At 36.5% G+C, this 27,447-nt stretch overlaps 1 protein-coding gene across 5 annotated transcripts in view; it reads right to left on the bottom strand.

Moving 5' to 3' along the window:
• Positions 1-27,447, bottom strand: part of LOC149775748 (uncharacterized) — a 178,889-nt gene that overhangs the window by 128,971 nt on the left and 22,471 nt on the right. Inside the window, exon 1 of one of the 5 annotated variants that reach the window (XM_089944202.1) lies at positions 5,543-5,943. The exons of the other annotated variants lie outside the window; for them this stretch is intronic. Coding sequence (XP_089800328.1) covers positions 5,543-5,719 — 177 coding nt within the window. The 5' untranslated portion in view covers positions 5,720-5,943. Of the gene's footprint in view, positions 1-5,542; positions 5,944-27,447 lie in introns of those variants that run through there. 5 annotated transcript variants of the gene reach the window in all.

The raw sequence follows: 27,447 nt of genomic DNA, 5'->3' as shown, positions 1-27,447 counted from the left end.
CGGAGACACTTTTGCAATGACGTAAAACAAGAAAAGCCAGATTGCTTCAGATTTTGCTTGGGGATATTATATTTTTAATTTTATCTTAACAATAATCTATAAATATTTCATTAAGAAACTCTCAACACAATAATTAATTACATCCTTAGTACTAAAATTTGCATTTTTTACACTTTCCACTGTCTCTACTTTTATACAAATTTGACCCCCAAAAATTAGTTGGTACCAGGTGCGTATTAACCATTAAGCAGACTAAGCACGTGCTTAGGGCACCAGGGCCAAAGGGGGCACCACAAAGTTGAGAAAAGGGTGAAAAGAAAAAAAAAAACGAATGAAGATTTGTAAAAAAAAAATTGATAAAACTAGTGCAAATTGATCATAATGTTCTGTTTCTTCATCATGGTGCACCCTAGGGTTATCTTCCCAGGTGTACGTGGAAAGGAGGGGGACACCAAGATTTGTCAGTGCTAAGGCACCAGTGAGCCTTAATCCGCCCCTGGTTGGTGCTTATATTATGATGGTGTTTTGGCTTTCGAAGTGATACCCATGTCTTTGAAGTCTTACGAGTATTTGGTGTCTACTTTAATATTAAAAAATAATGGTATGTAAGGGACTTTGCCCGGTATGAAATATTTCTTAATTACAACAAATTAAAAGTAAATTTTATCTTCATTATCATATGTTCTTTTTGAACGTTGATGGAAATGGCATATATTCGTGGAATCAACCGTGTGCATAGACCGAGAAGCTTGAGACACAATCTTGCTATATGAAACAATAAATGGACAAACTTATATTTTACACCTTAAAGCAAGTAAAAGACAAAGACTGTAATATGATAATGCCCCCCCCCCACCTGCATTCCAAGTAGCATCAGAAAGTGGGCAAAAGAATCATTAATATTTATGCTGTGTTTTTTTTTCGGAATTAAAATTTAAAATGAAACTTTATATTGACTTTTTGTAAACAGGAAATTACATTGTTCAACTCTGTACGCATGTTTTTGAAAAAAATCTATAGACATGATTGGATTATGAACAACATATTACATTTTTAAATCTGTAGACATGATTTGATTGTGAATAGTAAATTACATTTTTAAATCTGTAGACAGTATTTGATTGTTAAACCTGTAACCCTGTAACATGATTTAATGAAATGCAGTAGAATACCGTATAGCGGGATCTTTCAGTGGTGGAGACATTTTGGCGAGTTTGCTATCTCCGTATGCGATCGTGAAAATATATCACATAAAAAAATTACTACCTTAAATACCATAGATCTGCAATCGCTAAAACATAACTAGCTAAAGCTAAATGTCGCTTTGGGACAAAACTGCCAAATTTTACGTGTACAATACTATAATGATGCATCATCGGGTTCTTAAAAGACATGTGCAACTGCATAATAAGCAATGTATTCGCCTGGTTACAAATTGAATACCACTATATCTGAAGCGTATTGCATCGGTCGGTCCTGTTGAAACTACCTCTTTAAAGACCGCACTACTGTTTTTCAAAAGCTTCACAAGTTCATGCATGGCTCGTGTACTTTTACATCAAATTCTATGCAAACATTGAATTAGAAAAGCAAATACTTGACATATTGGAAGATCTGAATACATGTGAACGTGCCTATTATTAGTTAATCGTCTTCCCAGACAATGACATTTTTAATTAACTCTTAGCGGCTGGGAAAATCTTCAAGATGTCGAACTTGCCAAGTATACTGAAGGGAAAATACCGAAAAAGTATGTGCATTTTTCTTTCAGATTCTAAACATAAATCTGCGGAGGTAACAAACTCAGCCTGCCCTGCAAATTTTGATTCTGTCCAGGGCTGTTTGACAGGGATTTTCCATTGGACTGGTTCACTCGACCTAAACTGACAAGGATTTTCCAGTGGACTGGTTCCCTGGACCTAAACTGACAGGGATTTTCCGCTGGACTGGCTCACTGGACCTAAACTGACAAGATATACAATTGCATTGAAATGGAAATGGCATCAACTATGTTTTTAAAGATTTGTTTCAAAGTTTTCAAATCCAAATTTTTTAACAAATCCACTTTTAGTTGCAGAGTCCACAGGTCTGACATAGTATATAAGTATTCAATTATTACGAGTTGTTTCAGAAACAGAACTGTTTTGAATCCAACCAGAATATCTGTTAAAATGGGTCGTATTACTAAAAAGGGAACAGAAATTAAAATTATTCATGAGAAAGAGAAATCGTCCTTCAGTAAAATAAAAATTCATATTCTTAAAATCCTGCACTAGATCGTGACCATACAAAAACTGACGGACTTGAGCAAAATGGGGTTAATGATAACGTGATGCAGTGTTAGTTCTGTTACCACTCTATGGTTAAACGTTGAGTGAAAACCAAAGAGTTTTGTAAAATTCAACAAATAATTTCTTTCCCTAGAACACAAAGTGAAAATTTAAAAAGAACACATATTATTGTGAATTAAATCCTGAACAGTCCTAAAGGTTCTATCGTAAGTCCAAATCTATAGATTTCGAATGAATTCAAATGTTCCAAATAAATTCCAACACTGAATGTACTGATGTGCCTGTATTCTCGAATGAGCGAATGTACCAATGGCCTCGAATGTGGCGAAGTATGATCAGTTTTGATGTAGCACAATAATATAATCAAAAAGAGTTCTTTAATGAATTCAGAATAAATCCAAAATAATGATTTAGGCCAAGAAGTATTAATGACACTTTGTAATTCCATTGAATACTTTAAATAACTAAATAAATAAATCCACCCAAAGTAAAAACTAAACACACCAAAAAGTCTGATTCCACTCCAGATATTAGGGTAGGAATGGACAATTTTTGAAGAAAGAACATAAATGTAAAATGCTACGACTCAATAATAGGTAAGTTTCCTTTCTAAAACATTTTTAAGTTGTCCAAGTAAAAAACTAATGTCCCAAGTACTGATACAAGCAATCATGTTTACCGCCATTAACAAGGATATGAATATTTAATCTACAGTCAATGGGAAATATCAGCTATTAAGTTGTTTATAAAATAACTGTCACTAGTCAGGTAGACCTCTACTTGATTTGGGACAAAGATCAGTTACAAAATCCAGGTATTCAAAACATAAAATCATGGAGAAAAGCCAACAAACAGTACAAACAAAATATACATAACAGTCCTCCTCGAATTATGACTAGTTATAAGTATAAATCGTCAGTGATGAAAATTTACCTCAGACAAGCATATAAAAATAGTATAGTTCATAGCATAAAGGTTGTCAAAATGTCGATTCATTTTTATTTCCTATTGATTTTAGTGCAATACACAAGTTTAAGAGACCTCCAACGAACATTCAGTCGGCATTTAAAGATGATATATTGATCAATATTCAGCAATGATTTATCTGGCTGCCATAGGGAGCGCTCTACAGATATTACATACTTCTAAGAGATTGACAGGTGTAAGGTGAAGTTGTTTGCATTTGCAATATACACAATGGACAGAATGTTGGCACACCTCTATGCTAGCACTGTGGCTGAGATTTCTTTCAATATTGTACTTGTGTAAACTGTACACGATGTAAGCACAAAGCTAACCAAAATGGCTGCTCCCTTGAGCTCGAAAAATCAGCCTGAATTAGTCTAAAGTACACTATCTTTAGCAGCTATTAAATTTGGGAAAATCAAATTTGCAAGACTAAACAATACCGGCTCCTGAAGTGCAATGAATGAATTACGACATATTTTTTTTAAAAAAAAGTTATCTTTTTTCTTCGTTTGACAATTTGCCTTTAAAGTCCTGGAAGTGAAAATTACCAAGCGGATGTTGCAGGTTTTTGATGGATGTACACCTTAAGTATGACTAAGCAGAATAATATATAATCCAAATTAATCCCATCAATCACACACAAAATACACAAAATAAAGTGAATTAAAAGTTCTTTTAACAATACCTACATTATTAAAGTGTTTCTTTTTTTAAAAATAGCCAGGATAACCAGTGAGGAAATCCTCAGAAATTAGATTTCTTTAAAAATCAAACTAAGCAAAATACAAAACTACAAAAGGCCACCACACACTGCTGAGGTATAAACTCCGATACCTGCAAGGTACGATAACCACTACTATCTCTGTACGCACCTGCGGACTCTCGCGCACCTCATAATAAGAAACTAATGGACCTAGGGGCTGCTACGGCTTGCCGAACTCGTGACCACAAGGGTGCAGGTTCGAATCCTCCCATAAGATCTACATGGGTGGGTAACAGCGGTGCGTCCATGTGAAGGGCACTTTATTCCAAATACCTCTGCACTAATTAACCTACATGTGTTGCCGTACCATACAACACCAAACAGGCAAAACCATGACTGAACTTGTATAGCACGTGCAATATAGTCACTTTCGAACTTCATACACATGTCTTTGCTTCATTACTACCAATGGGTGGTCCACCGTTCGTAAAAGCCCTATTTCAGGAAAGCCTGGGGTGGAAATAGGGTCTAATCTAATCATTGTAATCAATCAACCTAACAGTTTATGTGAAAATGTCAAATAAACCTAATATTTAGACTGAAGGCTTCAAACTTTACATAAATTATCTCCATCTAATCTCATGTATTAAAGCCACAATAACAATAACTTTTTATTTTCTCAATGGACGAAGATTTGAAGTAACGAACTGTGCTCTCTTACCAAGACCTGAAATAAGGAACTGGACTCTCATACCAAGGTTTAGAGTAAAGAAATGGACTCTCTTTCCAAGATCTGAAGCAAGGAACTGGACTCTCATACCAAGATTTATAGTAAGGAACTGGACTCTCTACCAAAGATCTGAAGTAACAAACTGGACTTTCTTACCAAGATGTGAAGTAGCAAACTAGACTCTCTTACCAAGATCTGAAGTAACAAACTAGACTCTCTTACCAACATCTGAAGTAACAAACTAGACTTTCTTACCAACATCTGAAGTAACAAACTGGTCTCTCTTACCCAGATCTGAAGTAACAAACTAGGCACTCTTGCCAAGATGTGAAGTAACAAACTAGACTCACTTACCAAGGTCTGAAGTAACAAACTGGACTCTCTCACCAAGGTCTGAAGTAACAAACTGAACTCTCTTACCAACATCTGAAGTAAAGAACTGGACTCTCTTACCAAGATCTGAAGTAAAGAACTGGACTCTCTTACCAAGATTTGAAGTAAAGAACTGGACTATCTTAACACAATTTGATGTAAAGAACTGGACTCTCTTACCCAGATTTGAAGTAAAGAACTGGACTATCTTAACACAATTTTATGTAAAGAACTGGACCCCCTTACCAAGAACTTTATTAGTGATAATATCTGTCACAAATCTACACAAAAGATCATCTTGCAGCCTTAATATTCTAAGACACTGATTCTTTAAATATCTGTAAGAAAACTACATACAATAACAAACTTTACGTCTGCGTACAAAACACAAAAGTATGAATGTATGCTTATCGTTTTAGTGGTACTCCTTGCTTCACTGAAGCGATTTTCTAAATTTCAGTTTTTCCCACAACAAACCTTTTCATGTCTTTCTTTCACCTCCTCTTCGTCTAAATATACTTCCTCATCCACCTCCGTTACCTGTTCGAGAAAAGATTCTCTGAAGATATCTGGACCCGAGTCAACTTCAGAGAGGTTTGTTATGAAAATATTTTCCAAATGAATGTTCTTTTGTGGAGCAGAATCTTCATCCATTGTTTCACATATAACTAAAACGGTTCATCCAATACATTGAGAGATCACCACACTAAAAAAGAACTTCTCACAAGTATAACAGTTAAGCGTCATTCAGCTTCAGATAAAAAACCGATTCAATTAATTTTTTCAGCCCTGAATTGTGGTAGGGTCATGTTTATGCATATGCCTATCCTATCACAAAGTTAGTGATATATATGACCGCATTTAAGTTGCTTTTGTGAAGATTTTGAAGCTATCAAACCGTATGACAGTGGATCAATAGGAAGGAAACGTGAGAATAGCTTTCCTATCAACTCCACATCTATTGATTACCGTAGATTTATTGAGCACAAAATAGGCTTAAACACTCGATGAATGATATAAAATATAAACTCTCATAAGAGCTTGCAAACAAAAAGCAATCAGACCTGGTAAGCAGACTGGGACTTAATCATTCTCAAAATGGATTAAGTTAAGATCAAAGACAAGAAAGAAAACCAATCTGCACATTATGTTTCATCGCGCAAGCTCCTTCTTTTTTATCATGAGTAAATTTATGATCACTAAACGTTTATCATTTAAAAACACATTCCTCTGCTAAAGTGATTCATGGATATTTCAGGAGCAAATTTTGAAGTATATATGACTGCGGTTTTAGGATACATGTACACACCTCCAACTGTGAATTTACTTGAAGTCATACTGTCATGAATAATTTTGTTGCTGCAAACCACAAATTTAACAAGAGTCTCTTGACGGGACTGACACTCCTCTGGGCAAAAAGGTTTTCCAGGAATTCAAGATATGACCTTTTCTCCCTTGCAACTTCTGAATGTTAAAGCCATCTCTTCTTTTCTAAAGCGATAACAAGATTTTCAAATTAGCTGCTGTGGTGGATATACTGGTTGTCAGATTTGCACCATTTTTATTTCAGACAAAATATGGAAGCTTCCGTCGCTATTCAGGAATCTCCGGTATCGTTGTATTCGAAGCCTTTGGGGTTTTTTCTACATAGAACCACCTATCGTGTACGTATATTATATCCACCAGTACATGACTATATGTTGCAAGTTCTGCATCACCAGTTGATTTCGGGAAAATATCGGGATTACTGACGATTACACTATTTACCAAGTTGATTAACCAGTTTTTCGTATGACAATGTCCCATGAACGCAAGAGTTATATGTGATTAACGTATTTGTCAAGAACCAAGAGATCGAATTTATGCTAGCAAATAATGGTTGGGGGTGGGGGTTGAGGGGGAGGGGGTTGGGGTTGGTGGCTTTCGCAACTGACAAGTGTTGACTTTAAAACTTTGTTGTACACGATTTATTACTTTTCACTGGAACACTTGGAGTTGTTTAAACAGCCTGAGATCGACATGTACTTTCATGTTTATGTTGGTGGTCCATTCTCACCAACAATCCCGGCGCTACTCCCCGCTTTTGAGGTGGTTACAGATGCACTTCCTTGATTCTCTGATAGGTTTTTGTTGGACGGCACAGCTGGCAGAAAGAATGACACAGAAGTAACATCTATTTTTCAAGCTGATTTACACTTTGTGCAACATATACATAAGTAACCAACATTAGGACAAGTATACGTCATCCTCAATATATTTATTTCGGAATTACCTGCGATATCAGAGTAACTCCCCTTGCATAACCTATAATCTACATGGTGTCTATTTCTCGACCGTTTTCCGCAGTCAACTGAGTCAAATTGGAAATTCATTGCATTTTAAAATGTAGAGCAAAAACAGCATTCATATATAATATCTGGAAGGTCGGTGTCTTCATTTACTTATTCGCCGATCGCTAACTTTAAGACCCATGATCCCCCACAGGTGCTCGACGCGAGCTTGATGTTGAGAAGAAGAACAAAAAACAATAATTTGAAGGAAAAAATCATATAGAGTAAGAAAAATACCTTAGATTAGCCCCATGTCCAGTTCTGCCATACTATATATGTATGTATTGTTGTTTTTTTTTCTTCTTCTTCTCAACATCAAGCTCGCGTCGAGCACCTGTGCGATACCCTAGCACCAGGCCCGGCCCTAGGATGTGCGGGGCCCAAGGCAGCAAGAGATGAGCGGGGCCCTCAAGCAAAAAAAAATGCATTGTGGAGTTGATTTCCTGAAAGCGCGGGGCCCAAGGCGGTCGCCTCGTTCGACTTACCCTAGGGCCGGGCCTACTTAGCTCTCCAGTATATATTAGAAGTCTTTTGGTGAAAACTCTGTGTCATCATGATCATCCATTCAATATGACTAGCGAATACAAGATTTTCACGACAGCCCTCATTGCAGCCATACTGGATGTACGACTGGCACCATTTTCATTTAGGACCAGCTAGGTATCATGTGAAGTCTAATGGTGAAAATCGCATGTTGATAGGGACATAATTTGGGAGCAGAGATAACGAAGTTTCAGAAAACCATCATGGTGGCTATACTGTGGGTTGGCCATTTTCATTTAAGACAAAGGAGACACCCTAAGAACTCTTGTGATGAAAACCCCATATCAAAATGACTATACCTTTAAGAGGAGTAACTACAACATTGATATATACTGGACAAAAGATCAGCACCATTTTAATGAAAGTTCAACAAAACATTGTAATATTTTTAGTGAAAAATCCATGACGACACGATCATTCATTCGAAGAAATAGTGATAACAAGATTCTCAAGATGGCCACTGTGGCAGCCTTGTTAGACTCAATATCAGCACCATTATCATTTAGGACTAAGTGGACATCATAAGAAGTCCTTTGGTGAAAACCCCATGTCAATAAGACTTTCATTTCAGCATCATTTTCATTTTGGACTAACTAGACCTTGGAATGAATGTGTATGTGCATGTCAAGTTTCATGACAATATTCCAAGTAGTTTAGGAGTAGCCGCGAGAACAAACGCGTGCTAACGGAAAGACATATGACGACACAATCCCATAAACTCTTCTGGTCGATGACTTATAGAGCTAAAAGCCATACACGAATACTCCTTCTGGTCGATGACTTATAGAGCTAAAAGCCACACACGAATACTTCTTCTGGTCGATAACTTATAGAGCTAAAAGCAACACATGAATAATCCTTCTGGCCGATGACTTATAGAGCTAAAAACCATACAGGAAAACTCCTTCTGGTCAATGACTTATAGAACTAAAAGCCATACACGAATACTCTTTCTGCTCGATGGCTTATAGAGCTAAAAGCCATACATGAATACCCCTTCTGGTCAATGACTTATAGAGCTAACAGCCAAACATGAATACCCCTTCTGGTCGATGACTTATAGAGCTAAAAGCCATACATGAATACTCCTTCTGGTCGATGACTTATAGAGCTAAAAGCCATACATGAATACTCCTTCTGGTCAATGACTTATAGAGCTAAAAACATACATGAATACTCTTTCTGGTCGATGACTTATAGAGCTAAAAGCCATACATGAATACTCCTTCTGGTCGACGACTTATAGAGCTAAAAGCCATACACGAATACTCCTTCTGGTCGATGACTTATAGAGCTAAAAGCCATACATGAATACTCCTTCTAAACGTAAGATCATAACTGCATACCATAAAGTCGTATTCAGGAGGAGTATTAATAACAAGATTCACAAGATGGCCTCTGTGGTAGCCTTGTTGGAAGTCTATGCGACGTCATTTTCACTTTGGACCAACTAAACACCAGAAGAAGTCTTCTAGTGGAAATAACATCCATTCAGCAGAAGCAGCGATAATAAAATTTCCAAGATGGCTGCTGAGTCAGCTATATGTTATGTGGGAGTAACACCACTGTCATTTAGGACCAACTATATCTCGGAATGAATGTCCGTTTAAAATATTCATATTCCTCCGAGTAGTGTAGAAGGAGTAGTGATCGGGATCTTTTGCTAACGGATGGTCGAACGTCAGATGAATGACGGATAAAAGGTCGTTTCATAAGCTATTTTTAAGCTGGCCGCCGTGGTGTCGATATTGGGTGTCAGATCAGAACCATTTTCATAACTGACCAAGCAGACATCATACGAAGTATTCTGGTGAAAATCTCGTAACGATATAACCATTCAGGACAAGAAGAGATAACAAGATTTTCACGATAGCTGTAGGGAGCCTAATTGAACGTCAGATCGGCATTTCCATTTAGGACCAACTTAATATTATAAAAAATATTTTAATGAAAACCCAATACTGATATGAGTATCCATTAAGGAGTCTGCGACAAAAACTATTGAAACAGCTGTTGTGGCTATTATACTGATTTTACGCAGCTATATTTTCATTTAGTACCAACTTGACCTATATGTGTGTAAAGTTTTATGGCAATTCTCCGTGTAACTGAAAATATTACTAGCATTCAAAATCAATAACTACAGTACATATAGCACTCTGTGTCTAAAACCACTATACACAATTTATTGTTGGAATTGTTCTGATTCTCCAAAACTCATAACATTAAGTAAAGAATCAAAAGGTATGCTGATCTCTATGTAACACCAAAAAAGAAAATCTTTCTAGTTTATCGGAATCAAAATAATTCAGAAAAACATATAGTGCGCCAAAATGTTTTGTCTCGTGTAATGTATATTTATAACGTGTGTTTAATTCTTTTTCCATGACTGTAGCTTGTACAGTGGTCTAATATTCATTTGTGGATAACATGTTTACATAGCTAACTTTTGTCCAAGATTGTAAGCTGTAAATAAGATACTGATATACTCAAGTTCAGAATATTCTAGAAACAATATGATGGAAGTTTCCAATTAGAAACGACTCACTTCTAGGAAATTCCAGAATATTCTTTTGTGTCTGTGTAAACAGAGGCATTTAAAATAAGTATTCATTCCTGTTTCATCCGTGTTTTAGGATTGGTCTCTTGGAAAATTTGAAATTGTGTTCTGATATAATTCGAGAGGGATTAATTAAATCACTCACTGGAATCACTAACGTGTAGGAGAGGAATTATTTAAATATTCATATGAATTACAAAGTGCTCATTTACTATTTGAACTTATACATACTTCAAAATTGGATTATAAAGGCTTCATTCAAAGAAAGTCTGGATGACATCACTGTGGCACATCAGGAAATTCAGGACAATTGGAATTCATTCGGAATATCAAAACACTCAGGACAAATGGAATTCACGCGGAACATTCTATACTTCTGGACATGTGATGGGACATTTAGGATTATTTGGGATTTAATTCTTAGTAATGTAAGCGTTTTCTTACATTTACACCTTGTAACTTAGAAGAAAAAATATCTTGCTAATTTTCCTTAAACTGCTGGTTTCATACTGTTATTAATTTTAAGACCTCGGTTTGAAGCACTCTTCAAAAAAGTTTTTGAACTTTTCCCTTTAATGCATGCACTAACACGATGAAAATATGAGAGTTAAGTTGAAGTGGTGCGATATACAGTTAGAAGCGTGATGATAAATGGCTGTAGTATTGTATGGTGGTTATCTAGTAGTCTCATTTAGGATTAAAGGCATACCTAAGTTACTTGGTGATCGACTCCGTGTCTACACTAATGAACCAAATGACATATATGGTCCCTAATAGCTTAAGATGTAGCATGTTCTTTAATCATACTAAAGACCAACACAGTTTTGGGCCAACAGGTCATTTTGGGATTAATCAACATCTCATCAACATGCGATGTCGAAGACCCAACACACTTATGGAATTATTGATCTATCTGAGATTCTCGTGAATTTCCAACTGCCTGGCACTTAAAATATCCGATGTGTCAAGCGAGTTGTAAATGTGCAATACACACAGTTTGAACTGAGCATTTTACACATATGCATGTGCAGCTAACATTTAAATACACCCACCATATTTTGTACTCTCTGGGTGTTGTAAGTGTAACATGGCCCAGATCACATAGTGCACATCGATTTGACTGATTTATTTGCCATCAAGTTACCACCTGCTGTAAGTCATTTGGAGACAAACTTTACTATATAAAGTACTCCACATATTGACCAATTAGTATTTGTGAAGCTGAGGGTAATTTGCAGTTAGTAAACTACTGAAACTAAAAACTGCGAGTAGCAAAGTACACATCGGAACCACTGGTCTAATATGTGTACCAAGTCTCAATGAGCTATCTGGAATGCTTTGGGGCCTGTGCTCCCGTAAACAAAACTGATGAAGGATTGATGGATGAAGAAATTACCAACAGCAAGACCGAAAAAACTGAATATCAAAACGCGATTCTACACTGAATATGTGTACCAACATGCACCTCTAGTTTAATATAAGTACCAACATGCACCTCTAGTTTAATATAAGTACCAATCTACACCTCTAGTCTACTATAAGTACCAATCTACACCTCTAGTCTACTATAAGTACCAATCTACTCCTCAAGTCTAATCTAAGTACCAATCTACACCTCTAGTTTAATATAAGTACCAATCTACACCTCTAGTCTAATATAAGTACCAATCTGCACACCTAGTCTAATATAAGTACCAATCTACACCTCTAGTCTAATATAAGTATCAATCTACACCTCTAGTTTAATATAAGTACCAATCTACACCTCTAGTCTAATATAAGTACCAATCTACTCCTCAAGTCTAATATAAGTACCAATCTACACCTCTAGTTTAATATAAGTACCAATCTACACCTCTAGTCTACTATAAGTACCAATCTACAACTCTAGTCTACTATAAGTACCAATCTACTCCTCTAGTCTACTATAAGTACCAATCTACACCTCTAGTCTAATATAAGTACCAATTTACACCTCTAGTCTAATTATAAGTACCAATCTGCACCTCTAGTCTAAGTACCAATCTACACCTCTAGTCTAATATAAGTACCAATCTACACCTCTAGTCTAATTATAAGTACCAATCTACACCTCTAGTCTACTATAAGTACCAATCTGCACCTCTAGTCTAATATAAGTACCAATCTACACCTCTAGTCTAATATAAGTACCAATCTACACCTCTAGTCTAATATAAGTACCAATCTACACCTCTAGTCTAATATTAGTACCAATCTGCACCTCTAGTCTACTATAAGTACCAATCTACACCTCTAGTCTACTATAAGTACCAATCCTGTAGCTTCACGCGGGTCAGTGGTTCTTACCGGGTTTCTTCCTCCACCTGTTATACTGGCCGCATTGTATAGCCTATCTTGCGCTGAGAAATGGCGTTAAACCGAAAACAACAACAAGAACAACGCCGTTAGCTCCGCATCCTTCCACCGCGTTGCGCAATTATCTACACCTCTGGTCTAAGATGTGTACCAATCTACACCACTCATCCAATATCTAGTCTCATACGTGTACCAATCCACTCGTCCAATATCAATCGGAATATCATCAGCCTTTTCCGTCAAGTCGAGAAAGAAACCTCAGATGTAACTGGTCACCATTATGAATTATATTCTGAACTACTTTCATTCTCATGGAACAATATGGCGGCGGAAGGAGACCGTTATGTACATTTAATTTGTATTGTTTGTTGGCTTTTTCAATGATTGTGTGTTATGTATATCTGTATTTTGTAACTGACCTTAGTCCAAAATCAAGTTAATGGTCTACCCAACCAGTGACATTTATTTTGTAAATAACTAATACACAGCTAATGTCTCTATGATTGTAAGTTAAATATTCAGATTATTAGTAATTGTAAACATGTTAACTTCAGTTTGAGTTAAAGGTACATTCGTAATCCTGACCTTAGAAAGTTCTAGAAAAGAAATTTCCCATTAATTTGACAGAGTATTTCCGGAAAATGATAACCGCGACGTAGGTGAAGCTGAGGAGTATGTTAAAATATTTACTTAAGGATTACTCATTCCTACCATAACATCCTTAGTGGAACCAGTCTTATTGTTATGTTCGGATTTTTAATTTGGGTGGATTTATTTATTTAAATTGTTATTCACTGGAATTACAAGTGCTCAATAACATTCTTGGACTAAAACATTAATTTGGAATTATGGTGAATTTAGTCAAGGACGTTTTTATTGTATTATTGTGATTCATCAAATGACTGTTAACATATCATCAATTCAATGCCACTGGCACATCAGCACATTCAATACTACAGGCATATCAACGAATTCAATATTGGAATTTATTTGGAACACCATCGGAATTCAATTAGAACTTCATACATTTGGATATGTGATATAACTTTTAGGAATATTTGTGATTTAATTCACAACACTGTAAGTTCCTTTCAAAACTTTACTTTGTATTCTGTTGAAATAAGTTATTTTTTTAATTTTACAAAATTTTGTTGGTTCTCGCTCTTTTCTGTTAATCAGTTTAAGACCACAGAGTCATAACAGAGACAAATTCACAGTCAGAACATTTTCGGCCTTTGCTGTTGTAATATGGTGTGCACTCCGTCAGGTGATTCACGAAACAAAATAGATTTATCTGTATTCCTACCAATTCCACCCCACCCCACCCCCACCAAAAAAAAAAAGTTATACCTAATAGAATGGTAGTTTTTACAGTATACAAGAAACCTAATATTTGTAGTTACAAAAAAAAATCTTTGAAGTATACAAGAAACCTAATATTTGTAACATGCAAGAAACCTAATGTTTGTAGAACACAAGACAGCTAATGTTTGCAGTATACAAGAAACCTAGTGTTTGTAGTATACAAGGACCCTACTGTTTGTAGTATACAAGAAACCTAATGTTGCTAGTTTACAAGAAACCTAATGTTTGTAGTATACAAGAAACCTAATGTTTGTAGTATATAAGAAACCTAATGTTTGTAGTATACAAGAAACCTAATGTCTGTAGTATACAAAAACCTAATGTTGGTAGTATACAAGAAACCTAATGTTTGTAGTATACAAGAAACCTAATGTTTATAGTATACAAGACAGCTAATGTTTGAAGTATACAAGAAACCTAATATTTGTAATATACAAGAAACCTAATGTTTGTAGAACACAAGACAGCTAATGTTTGTAGAACACAAGACAGCTAATGTTTGCAGTATACAAGAAACATAATGTTTGTAGTATACAAGACAGCTAATGTTTGTAGTATACAAGACAGCTAATGTTTGAAGTATACAAGAAACCTAATATTTGTAATATACAAGACAGCTAATGTTTGTAGTATACAAGACAGCTAATGTTTGTAGAACACAAGACAGCTAATGTTTGCAGTATACAAGAACCCTAATGTTTGTAGTATATAAGAACCCTAATGTTTGTAGTATATAAGAAACCTAATGTTGGTAGTATACAAGAAACCTAATGTTTGTAGTATACAAGACAGCTAATGTTTGTAGTATACAAGAAACCAAATGTTTGTAGTATACAAGACAGCTAATGTTTGTAGAACACAAGACAGCTAATGTTTGAAGTATACAAGAACCCTAATGTTTGTAGTATATAAGAACCCTAATGTTTGTAGTATATAAGAAACCTAATGTTGGTAGTATACAAGAAACCTAATGTTTGTAGTATACAAGACAGCTAATGTTTGTAGTATACAAGAAACCTAATGTTTGTAGAACACAAGACAGCTAATGTTTGTAGTATACAAGACAGCTAATGTTTGTAGTATACAAGAACCCTAATGTTTGTAGTATATAAGAAACCTAATGTTGGTAGTATACAAGAAACCTAATGTTTGTAGTATACAAGACAGCTAATGTTTGTAGTATACAAGACAGCTAATGTTTGAAGTATACAAGAAACCTAATATTTGTAATATACAAGAACCCTAATGTTGGTAGTATACAAGAACCCTAATGTTTGTAGTATATAAGAAACCTAATGTTGGTAGTATACAAGAACCCTAATGTTTGTAGTATATAAGAAACCTAATGTTGGTAGTATACAAGAACCCTAATGTTTGTAGTATACAAGAAACCTAATGTTTGTAGAACACAAGACAGCTAATGTTTGCAGTATACAAGAAACCTAATGTTGGTAGTATACAAGAACCCTAATGTTGGTAGTATACAAGAACCCTAATGTTTGTAGTATATAAGAAACCTAATGTTGGTAGTATACAAGAAACCTAATGTTTGTAGTATACAAGACAGCTAATGTTTGTAGTATACAAGAAACCTAATGTTTGTAGTATACAAGAAACCTAATGTTGGTAGTATACAAGAAACCTAATGTTGGTAGTATACAAGAAACCTAATGTTTGTAGTATATAAGAAACCTAATGTTGGTAGTATACAAGAAACCTAATGTTGGTAGTATACAAGAAACATAATGTTTGTAGTATATAAGAAACCTAATGTTTGTAGTATACAAGAAACCTAATGTTGGTAGTATACAAGAAACCTAATGTTTGTAGTATACAAGACAGCTAATGTTTGTAGTATACAAGAAACCTAATGTTTGTAGTATACAAGAAACCTAATGTTGGTAGTATACGAGAAACCTAATGTTGGTAGTATACGAGAAACCTAATGTTTGTAGTATACAAGAAACCTAATGTTGGTAGTATACGAGAAACCTAATGTTTGTAGTATACAAGACAGCTAATGTTTGTAGCATACAAGAAACCTAATATATGTCTCTGATAGGGGACCTCTGTATTCATCATGCCCATCACATAATAATACAAACAATGTTTTAATCCCACACAAATTTACCCAAATATAAGCAACACACTGATTAACGTTGATAAAGCACATACTGGTGTTCAAAGTAATCGTGTCATTACTAAGTGTAAAATTATCACTATCGCCTAACTGCATGTCTATACATTTAAATGAGCTCTATTCCCAGTATGGACGGGGGGGGGGGGGGGGATATACCCACCAACACATATATCACATCTGTCTGTATGTCTGTCGGACACAAAACATATTCGTTCGGGTAAATTTTTCAAACGATACAATGTCTCAACAAGATATACACGTGATTCGATATTTAGAATTTTCTGTATTGCACAGCTTGTACAATATCATTTCAATCAAGCGTATCAATAGCAGCTTTAGTAGTATACTCGCTCATAAGTTTCATTCAACTGCAAACTGCATAGACCCAGGTCTGACGTCGCATAATGCGCCTGCAAATCTGGGTCTATGCAGTTGTTACTAGTAATCAGTAGAACAAATAATACAGACGCTTATCTATCGCACCATAATGCGCCCATAGATATATAATTTCTCTGTTCATCCATCCCTCATTCCCAGTTCGTTTCTGGAGGATAACTTTAAAGCCGTTACAAATATCTCTCTGTGAAACTTGGTACACATACTAACTAATGGTCTTCAATTTCCAAATATTTATGCTTTTGTCCGTTTGTCTGTCCATCTATTCATCAAGCATCCATACGTTAATTTCTGGGGCAAATCTTAAAAGCCGTTTAAGATATCTTATTACTATATTCACTAGGTAGACTAGAGGTGCACGTTAAATTAGGTTCACCATGCTCATCCATTTAGATTCAAGACGGCTGTATAAATATTATAATTAGCCAATGTTCACAATCGAACATCTTGATAATATACGACTATTTAATGAGGTTTCTATTTTTCGAAATGTGATCAAAAACATAACTACTAGATTCTTGCCAAGTTCATCCAATCAGATACAAAGTTACATGGTTACTATGTTAGGAATTTTACTCAAAATTGTACTGAACTATGATCCTTATACAAAGACTAGTTTACTAAATAAATACAACAGCTACTGATAGCATCCACACACTCACATCGAGCATGATCATGGCTGGATCGCTTTGCACACATCAGGCATGATCATGGCTGGATCGCTTTACACGCATCGAGCATAATCATGGTTGAATCGCTTTACACGCATCCAGCATGATCATGGCTGGATCGCTTTACACGCATCGAGCATAATCATGGTTGGATCGCTTTACACGCATCGAGCATGATCATGGCTGGATCGCTTTACACACATCGAGCACGATCATGGCTAGATCGCTTTACACACATCGAACACGATCATGGCTGGATCACTTTACACACATCGAGCATAATCATGGTTGGATCGCTTTCATGCTTGATAATCTGGATCCAAATCGACCGGATGTGAAAATTTTAAATTTACTGAATATCTGTCTTGAAACAAACTACTTTATATTTAACGAAAATATTTATCTCCAAAGAAAAGGTACAACTATGGGGGAGAAGTTAGCTAATGCTTATGGGCACATTTATGCACCTAAATGGGAGAAAGAAATATTTGCTAAGCCCAACACAATTTCAATTTTTCTAAGTCAGGCCTATTGATGATATTTTCTTCATTTGTACACATTCGAAAGAAGAACTAAATGAGCTTCCTGACTGGGAAAACAACCACCATTCGTCGATTAAAATTTTTAACTAAAGTTAGCAAGGCAAGTTGAATTTAACAAAGTTCAAGGGAAATAACTTTGCATATCTTTGGGGTATCCTATGAAAACTAGAATAGTTTTCAATGAAAAAGGCACTCGTCAGCTGTTACATAAAACAGTTTAATGCATAACAGGCATTCAGCGGCACTGTCATATCTCAAATACCGAGGTTACACCTGATTTGCAAGAACAAACAAGATTTTTGTGACACTTGTCCGTTGCTTTTAGCTGGAGTACGAAAATAGGACTATACAAATAGGGAACTTTGGAAAAAGAAATCGGAGGCATTAAGACGAATTCGTAACAAAACATAAGCAATAATTCCGGTCATTGTTCTTTTCAACAGATATTCAGCTATTGCATCAAAATATCCCGGACAAAATTTTGTGTGATCTGCAACAAACATTTCCTAACGCATTTGGAACACACACTTTACAGCTTGTAAATGACAGAAGAACGTAGTGTGCATTTTAGTGAGATCCCAAACTACAAAAGTATCAACAAACCTGGTTGTTTTAAGTGTGAGCTGAATGGTAGTAATCTGTGATATCACTGGACAACACATTTTTACAAAAGTCATGTTACTGAAATAAAATTAGTCAATTCTTATCAATTTTTATGTGCTGAACACGAATATGACAGTCAAATTGCAAAATTGGCTCTAGTTTTTTTGTAATCTGCAAGAAATTAATGTTTACATAACGAAATGCATTCCAATAGTAAAAGGTCAACTGTAATAGCCTACCTATAAAAAATCAAGTCATTGACTACATCTTAGATTTCTTCGCCTGTCTCTTGTACAGCTGTTCGGGAGCATCTCTGAGGAGTGTCCAGCAGTAGTCAGCCAGCATTGTAGTGGACCATTTTCCCTGGTATCTTTGTTCCATTGTTGCGATATCTTGATGAAAACGTTCGCCGTGTTCATCACTAACAATACCACAGTTGCTAGGAAAAAAATCCAAATGGGAATGAAGGAAGTGAATCTTTAGAGACATATTGCAGCCAAGTTTCTTATACTTCATCAACATGTCTTCTACTAGTTCCTTATAGTTTTCTGCCCTAACATTTCCGAGGAAGTTTGTAGAAACTAGGCGAAAAGCATTCCATGCTTGTTTCGCGTCACCTTCCAGCAAGTTGTTGAACCGGTCATCTTTGAAAAGCTCTCGAATCTGAGGACCCACAAAAACTCCCTCTTTAATCTTTGCTTCGCTGAGTCGAGGGAATTTTTCATGCAGGTATCGGAATGCTGGCAAAGTCCGGTCAATGGCTTTCACGAAGTTCTTCATCAAACCTAGTTTGATGTGAAGGGGTGGTAGCAAGATTTTCTGAGCCTCAACCAGAGCTGGGTGTTGGATATTCTTCTCTCCAATGGCTACATTCTGCCTGTGAGTCCATTCCTTCCTCATGTAGTGCATTTCCCTTGCTCGGCTATCCCACTCGCATAAGAAACACATGTATTTTGTATATCCTTGCTGCAGTCCCATTAAAAGGGCAACTACCTTCAAATCACCACAGAGGTGCCAGCTGTACTTGTTATACTCAATGGAATTCAGTAGCTGCCTTAAGTTATCGTATGTCTCTTTCATGTGGACAGCATACGCTACTGGAATAGATGGAAGAATGTTTCCATTGTGCAAAAGCACAGCCTTGAGACTCAGTTTCGAAGAGTCCACAAATAGTCTCCATTCTTGTGGGTCATGAGTGATTTTTAAAGCATTCATGAGGCCCTCAATATCGGAACAGAATATCAGATTACTTTCCTTTCTGAAGAAAGGCTCCAATTGCTGGTGGCGCTTTCGATATGCAGTAATTGTGACATCTTCTTCTAGAAGATTCCATTGTTGGAGTCTTGATCCTAGCAATTCTGCCTTGTTCTTTGATAAGTCCAAATCACGAATCAGGTCATTTAGTTCTTCCTGTGTTATTCTGTGTGGGGTTGATGATGCACCACAGTGAAAATCTGGATCACTGCATGCTGATGGACCAGGAGAAGAACAGGTCGACTCACCTTTGTCTTCGTCAGATGAATCAAGAGAATATTCTGCTGGAGGTTCTGGAATAGGAAGTCCCTCACCATGTGGAACTGGTCTCAATGCAGACGGAATGTTTGGGTAGACTATTCTCGACTTCTTTCGCTTCGTTATTCCGCCGGAAAGAGGAGGAACCAAGCAGAAGTAACAGTCATTTAGGTGGTTGCTTGGCTCTCCCCACACCATTGGGACTGCAAACGGCATTGATGACCTTTTGCAATTCAACCACTGTGAAAGCTGTGTTGTACATGTAGCACAGCATATATGCGGAGCCCAAGGCTTGTCTTGGTCACCAACCTTGCATCCGAAGTAAAGATGATATGCCTTCTTCACTTGAGAATTGATACTTTTCTTCTGGTTGGCAAATGTCACTTCCCCACAAATATAGCAAAAATTGTCCGCGGTATTAACACACTTTCGAGGCATTACTGTTCTTTATTGTACGTAAATGGATAAAATAATAAGTTTTATGTAACAGTAGCTTGAACTGTCTCGCACAACGTCTAAAATATTTTAAATGCTGAACCTATCTGATTGGGCTTTATATAGTACACTGCTTACGTCAGCTTCAGCAGCCGCCTGGCATTAGTATAATAGGCCTACACATGTATAGTACACTGCTGACGTCAACTTACTTCAGCAGCCGCATGGCATTAGTATTGCATTGCATCAGAAAATGATGCAATCAACTGTGGATGATGTGAGCATGATGGTATTATGCAATGTTACATCATTATTCCGGATGTTGCTGCAGTCCTACTGGAGAAATTTACACAGTGAAACATAGAAAATGAGGTATATGAATATCTTCAAAACGAGAGCCAATACAAATTTTTCACGGTTATATTCGTGTTCGGCACACCAAAATACTACAGATTAGGGCCTTTTCAAGTCAGTAATGATTTCACTGTTGACCAGTGTATTCCAAGTAACTGATAGCTTAAAATATCGTGAAAAAAGTAGAAAATTCCAAATGAAACAACTTATGTCATGTGATACACCAAATGTGGTCTCTGTAAAATACTGTTTGAACAGAACGTAGAAGAAACCGAAAGAAATGCTACTGGAAAGACAACAAAAATATCCGTCAAATTTTTGTAGTACAAACTGCATTAAAGATCATTTGTGAGTGATGGTCACTGAGTACAATATGCGCTGACCATAAACGGAGAGAAGGAAAGAACAATTCTGCGTTAACACTTTAGGAGCTGAAATTAGTTTTGAATTCCACCGACGATGTAACCTTTAGTGTAGTTCTGTGCAGTTTTAGGGTCTTTTTTCAAAATTCTGTTTCTTTATTAAAACAAATGTATGTATGTATGTATGTATGTATGTATGTAACTGTTGACATTTTAACATATAAACATATTTTTGACATGCATTGAAACTTCCATGAAACAGTCACTGCTGGGACCGCGTCAAGAGGTTGTACTAACTCGCTAATTGTATTGTTGGTATCTGAACATGTATATCCATCTGCAGGTAACCTAGTTACGGGGAGGGCCGCCCGTGGAAACCTAAGTGTGTGTACACATATATACATATCAATGCATAGGCCTACATAAGTATTGCCACAAACAGACTGGAATAAAGTATTATTCAGTTTATTGCAAATCTTTTGATACAGCTACAATTTGTTATCAAAATTCCCCACATCTAAAATCTCTGTAGGCATAATAATTTTCCGAAAGAAATAATAATTTTTGTTCTTTCTTAAACTGAAACATATTTGGCAGTTTAGTATTAAGTCTACATTTATAAATATCTAATTTTAATTGAAATTTCATTTTCTACTACTACTTGCAATCTTTAGATAAAACTCCATCTTTGATCCATTTGGGGGGTGGGGTTGGCCACTGCCCAAAAAGAGGAAACGTTTCAACGGTGCATTGACGAAAACAGTAATTCTTATTTAGAATTATTCCAATCTTAAACAAAATTAAATCTGCCTGCAAAATTTTGCGTAAAATCGTAATATTAAACGAGCTACGTCTATGACAATCTAGTATCACTGACAGTACAACACATTCTTGTCACGTGTATCGATTTCCACCCTGTGGGGCAGGCAATACTGCAAACTTCGGTACCCGCCCCCCCCCCCCCGGGCGTCTCCCGTAACGCCAGACATACGATCAATCAGATTATTTTAATAGCTGCTCGATTTTCCTTTGATCTTGTACAGGTGTTATATTCGATACACATACCGATTGCAAATATTGGATATGTGATATTTCATTAATATTGCACACATATCGCTGATAGATGAATTATCACATATCTAATATTTACACTCGGTCAGTGTATCGAATATAGCACCATTACAAGATCAAAGGAAACTCGAGGATCTATTAGTTAAAAGCTAATAAACGCATTGTACTGCCATCATTTTACTCGGGTCAGAATTATGGTTTTGTTACAACTAGAAAGATCCATTTTCAATATAAAATCTTTGTCAATTTTGACACCTCTCGGGGTTCTGGGGTGTGTTTGATGGAGTCTACAAGAATTTACACGTTTCAATATGACTGACCCGAATAATAAGGAATTTATATCCTTTCATTAATCTTGGACTTCACGGGTATTATTCTTGTAGGAATTATTTTTGCCCAGTTTTGTTTAGTTCTTCTTCTTTGAAGTTGCTATATTTTTTTCCATCATATGGTCTAGCCTGTATATAAGGTCTTTAAATCTAAGATTTTTTTGAATTGCTGTTCGGACTCTTAGCTGGCACACGACTCATCTCCGCAAATAAGACACTTATTGCAAAACTTGAAGCAACAAAAAAAAAATATAAAAAATAAAAAATAAAAATGAAACTATGGTCAGTGGTCTACATTTGTAATAAGGTTGTTCTACTAAAAATATGCATAGCTTCATCAGTTTCATGACTGCAGCATAATCATTGTGTCTGAAAAACGAGAGAGAGAGAGAGAGAGAGAGAGAGAGAGAGAGAGAGAGAGAGATTAAAAAACACACAAAATGTAACACAAATAAAAAGCACACAATGTGGGCAAAAATTACATATTTATGCATAGAGAGAGAGTAGTACTCATCAAGATGACAAGTTTCACGATTCCGTGTCTATCAGTACGTAGACAGTGCGTGAGCTAAAAGCAAAATGCCTGCATCAGCTAGTAGAATAAAAATCTTATTCACTGAGACTTTGTATTATTATAAAGGTGCGTGATACGTTTGCTCAGGCCAGTTCCTAAGTCGTGTATAAACTAAGGTATTAGTACAAGCCATGGCTGCTATCTAAACATGCCGCTGGCTAGAGTTAATCTCTTACGCAAGGTTACCGTGACCAGAGAGACGACCGGTATCTTGAATCGGCATAAGCGTTAGATCGAGTGACTTCCCACCTACGTGTTACAGCTTTGTCCAAAGATCAGGAACCCGCGAGGAACGGGGCGGGTTCTAAATCCGTCTCCACGTGGACAGACAGCGAGAAGGACATTGTCCGCTAAGTTTGATTGGATCGAATCCGAGCGACATCCAATCGGAATTGAGACGGATGGTATGATAACAATTTCGATCCGAATTATAACTTCTAACTAGCAAGCGAAAAATTAGTTCTGGGAAGAATGCTGAGCAAATAGGATTACTTTGAGAAAGCCACTCGTAATTTGGCGGGAAAACATAGGATATTCGAAAGAAAGACAAAGCTTCGTAAAGGAAGCTTTTTGTTGGGGGACTGAACTTCAGGTTCAGTGAGTTTTTAGTCTCTAAAAGTGGAGACGGCAGTAAGACTAACAGAGCAGTCGGAATCGACAAGGCTAGTCGGTATAGAGTCGAGGAGGAGGAGGAAAAGGAGTCGAGGTGGAGAAAGTGGAGGAGTATCGAAGAGTCGGTGGAGAAAAGGAATTTGAAGAAAGTCGGGAGGAAGAGGATAAAGAATTGGAGGGATAGGAGAGAAAAATACGCAGATGAGTAGAATACAATTACAGGTGGAAAGCTTTTTCACACAACAAATCAAATGATGCAATAGCAATCACAGGGTCGAGCGGAAGGAGAATACTTGGGAAATGTTCACCATTTGATTATTGAATTGTCATTAAATTGTTATTAGTTTAATTTCACTTTTTTGTACATTCAATCATTTAACCATCGGTAATGCTGACTGGAGGATCGGAGCTTTACATCTTTCACTAATTTAACGTCCAACCAAAATCGAGCCTGGGTAGGACTTCTATAATAATTTAATTAAATATTGGAAGCACCCGACCCCACACCTACCACAGTGACGGCATAACAAACCCCGCCACGCCACAGTGCGACAATAAATAGCGATACATACAGTCACCTCGTTTGATCATTCATGAACAGTGCTTGGGAAATAATTTAAAACTCAAAATGAAACCAAAGCCAGTGAAGCATAAAATAAGGTTACAATTATCCAATTTTGGGATCAGGGTTTAAGGAATATCAAGATGCATCCATACACAAAGCTTAATGATTCCATCAAGAACATTATTTATACACGGTGCGGAAAACTTCGTTGGTTAGGTGGTTATGATATATATATATATATATATATATATATATATATATATATATATATATATATATATATATATATATATATATATATATATATATATATATATATATATATATATATATATATTGTCCACAGCATATACAGATTGTTCATGGTAATCCACTGAAAACTTTGAGACTCGTAGGGTCGACAAGGTGCAGTCATACAAAACAATAAGATCCATGTTTCACAGCCATCCATCAAGACTTGTTTTACTCACAAGATTCTGTCAAACGCTGCAATCACTTCAAAAGAAAAGAAAACAGGCGAAATCCATATGAAAAGCTGGAGGAGCAGACTGATTTGTTGACATTCACGTCTTTAAATGATGGCAATAAAACCAAATTTCACGGTGATCTTTTGAAAACTGCGAGTCAAGTTGCCGTCAATGACGTATTTAGGTTTTTGCCAGTATGTGTGGTGGAGAAAGAACACGGGAAGGCCCAGGAAAGAAACACCTACTCACTGGAAACAAAAGACAAGCTTTCTCACATACCCACGCTGGCCGAGATCGAGAATGCAACCCACTGAGTTGAGATGTCAGTGATAAGTTAAGGCGAATGCCTTAGACCACTCGGCCACCGCGGTCATCCTCAGGACAGATGCTGGATTTTACCAAGCGGGGTAGATTTGTCTTTTTTATATAAAAAAGCAGCATAAAATGTTTGGTTGAACCTGTCTTAAAATCGAGAACACTCTTGAATTTCACCCAAAGGTGTTTTATTTCAACTGAGAAAAAGTTCGTAGTAGTTATGAGACCCCCACCCCTCCTTTCCAAACACACAAAAGGAAAAGCTATTGAAGAGAAGTGTCACTCAAGATATATATTTCTGAGTAATATAATATAAACTACTAATATATATCTCAAATGTATGAAATAATTTATAACTTTGATAAATTCTGTTTTAAACGTGTATGTGTTTGTATTCATTTTTTCACATTTTTTCCTTCTACTCGCACGTGGACTTGAGAAATCCCAAGTGAAACTGCATGTTTAATAACAAGTGAAGTTTGAAAGTCAGGCCAAGTAGCGAGTTCTTTACAAGTCTTTAAAAGCAAGTGAAGTTCGAGTGGGGCCATGTACAGAGTTCTTATCGTGACGCGTGTAGTCTTCAAAGCAAGTGAAGCTTGAGAGTAGGGCCACGTATACAGTTCTTTACATAACGCGTGTGTGTAAAACAAGGTGTGTGAATGACGCAGTGGCACCAGTAGTGCATACGGTCTCTGTCATAATCATCCTGGTGTTTGTGCACGCTCCATTACGGAACAAAATGAAGTAACACGAATTAGTAGTTTGTGGGGACTGGCAATAAGTTTCTTCTCGGTTAACTATTTCTGAAAGTTTGCAATCTTGTTTTTAATTTAATGTCAATACATGTATAATTATTTCTTACAACTCGGGAACATTATTTTACACAGGCAAAGTACGTGCACGAGGCATAATATGTTACATTTCCACAATAGCATGCAACATCAGCAACATACACCTGTCAGCAAACATCGCTCTCAAGTAGACTTGACCAATTTCTTTTTTATCTTCAACGGTTGTACACCAAAATGTGTTTGGAACAACAGTTACTCAGCAAAGTTACAGCATGATAATAGCAAACATCATAAATCAACATTATTTTCTTACAAATTCTATTGTATTTTTATTTATATTGCATTATTTATTACGGGGAAGGGTGGGTGGGAGCTACTAGTCTGTTGGGGTGGTCAAGGTGGTACATAGAAACATCATGATCATATCTAAGTAGAATATTAATGTTGTCGCTTTGCTGGTTACCCATGATGCTTTGCAGATTAGATCATCAGCAAGGTTACAGCAAAAGAGCATGAGTATGACACGTGTGCTGCTAACAAGCAGATTATGCTATTACTCTGCTGAAGATTGACTGCAGCATGAATGAGGTATAACTTAAATAACTCATACTCCAATCATAATAATTGCACAGAAATCAGCATACAGTGCGTGGGACAATCATACCGCCACCATGCTTATTATCAACGATTTTTGAATCACTGATATACATCGTGGGTTCAATCCCGGCCGAGTCATACCAAAGACTTACAAAAATGGTACCAACAGCTGCCTCGCTTGGCGCTCAGCATTAAGAGATTAATGTTAGGACTGGTCGGCCTGGTGTCAGGATAATGTGACTGGGTGGGACATCATGTTACATGTCTGCGACATGATGCCCCGGTGCTAGGCATCACTATAAACTGCCACACTGCAGACATTGGAACGATATGACTGAAAAATTGTTAAAGCTACGTTAAAAATGCAAATCACTCACACAAAGATGATGCATGATTAGAACATTCCTGCTTCCATTGCCTTGTAGCATTTATCTCCAGCATGGTTGCAGTATAATAATGCACGGGTAGGACACTCGTGTTGCCAACAAGCAAATTATATATGTTGTTATTATTATTGACTGCAGCTAGAATTGGGCATAATTTAGATACCTTAAACATATTGGAATCGAGACCATTACAGAAAACTCTAGCATCACAATGTCTGAAACTGTCGATCATAAGCAAAATTACATCATTAATATGCCTGGATCTCATTTACTATCACACCCTTGCAAGATCTGTATGGGGCAAGTCCATATTTCAAGTTTGATCAAAATCGAACCAGGAATATGGCTTCCGGAATGAAACTAGCACAGTCAACCAGATGCAACATTAACTCGTTACTATGCATGCATCTTATTATTGAGCTATACAAAGTATTATCATATAAACATACATTCCAAGTTTGATCAAATGTCGATATGTTGTTTTACGGCACAGCACCACAGGCAGGTTACTTAGTTTCAAAGCAA

Source organism: Sinohyriopsis cumingii, chromosome 19 (genome assembly GCF_028554795.1).
Source record: "Sinohyriopsis cumingii isolate HCF-2022 chromosome 19, ASM2855479v2, whole genome shotgun sequence".
In the NCBI taxonomy this organism is placed as follows: domain Eukaryota; kingdom Metazoa; phylum Mollusca; class Bivalvia; order Unionida; family Unionidae; genus Sinohyriopsis; species Sinohyriopsis cumingii.
Note: the sequence above shows the minus strand (reverse complement) of the source record. Positions and strands in the feature narration are given on the sequence as shown.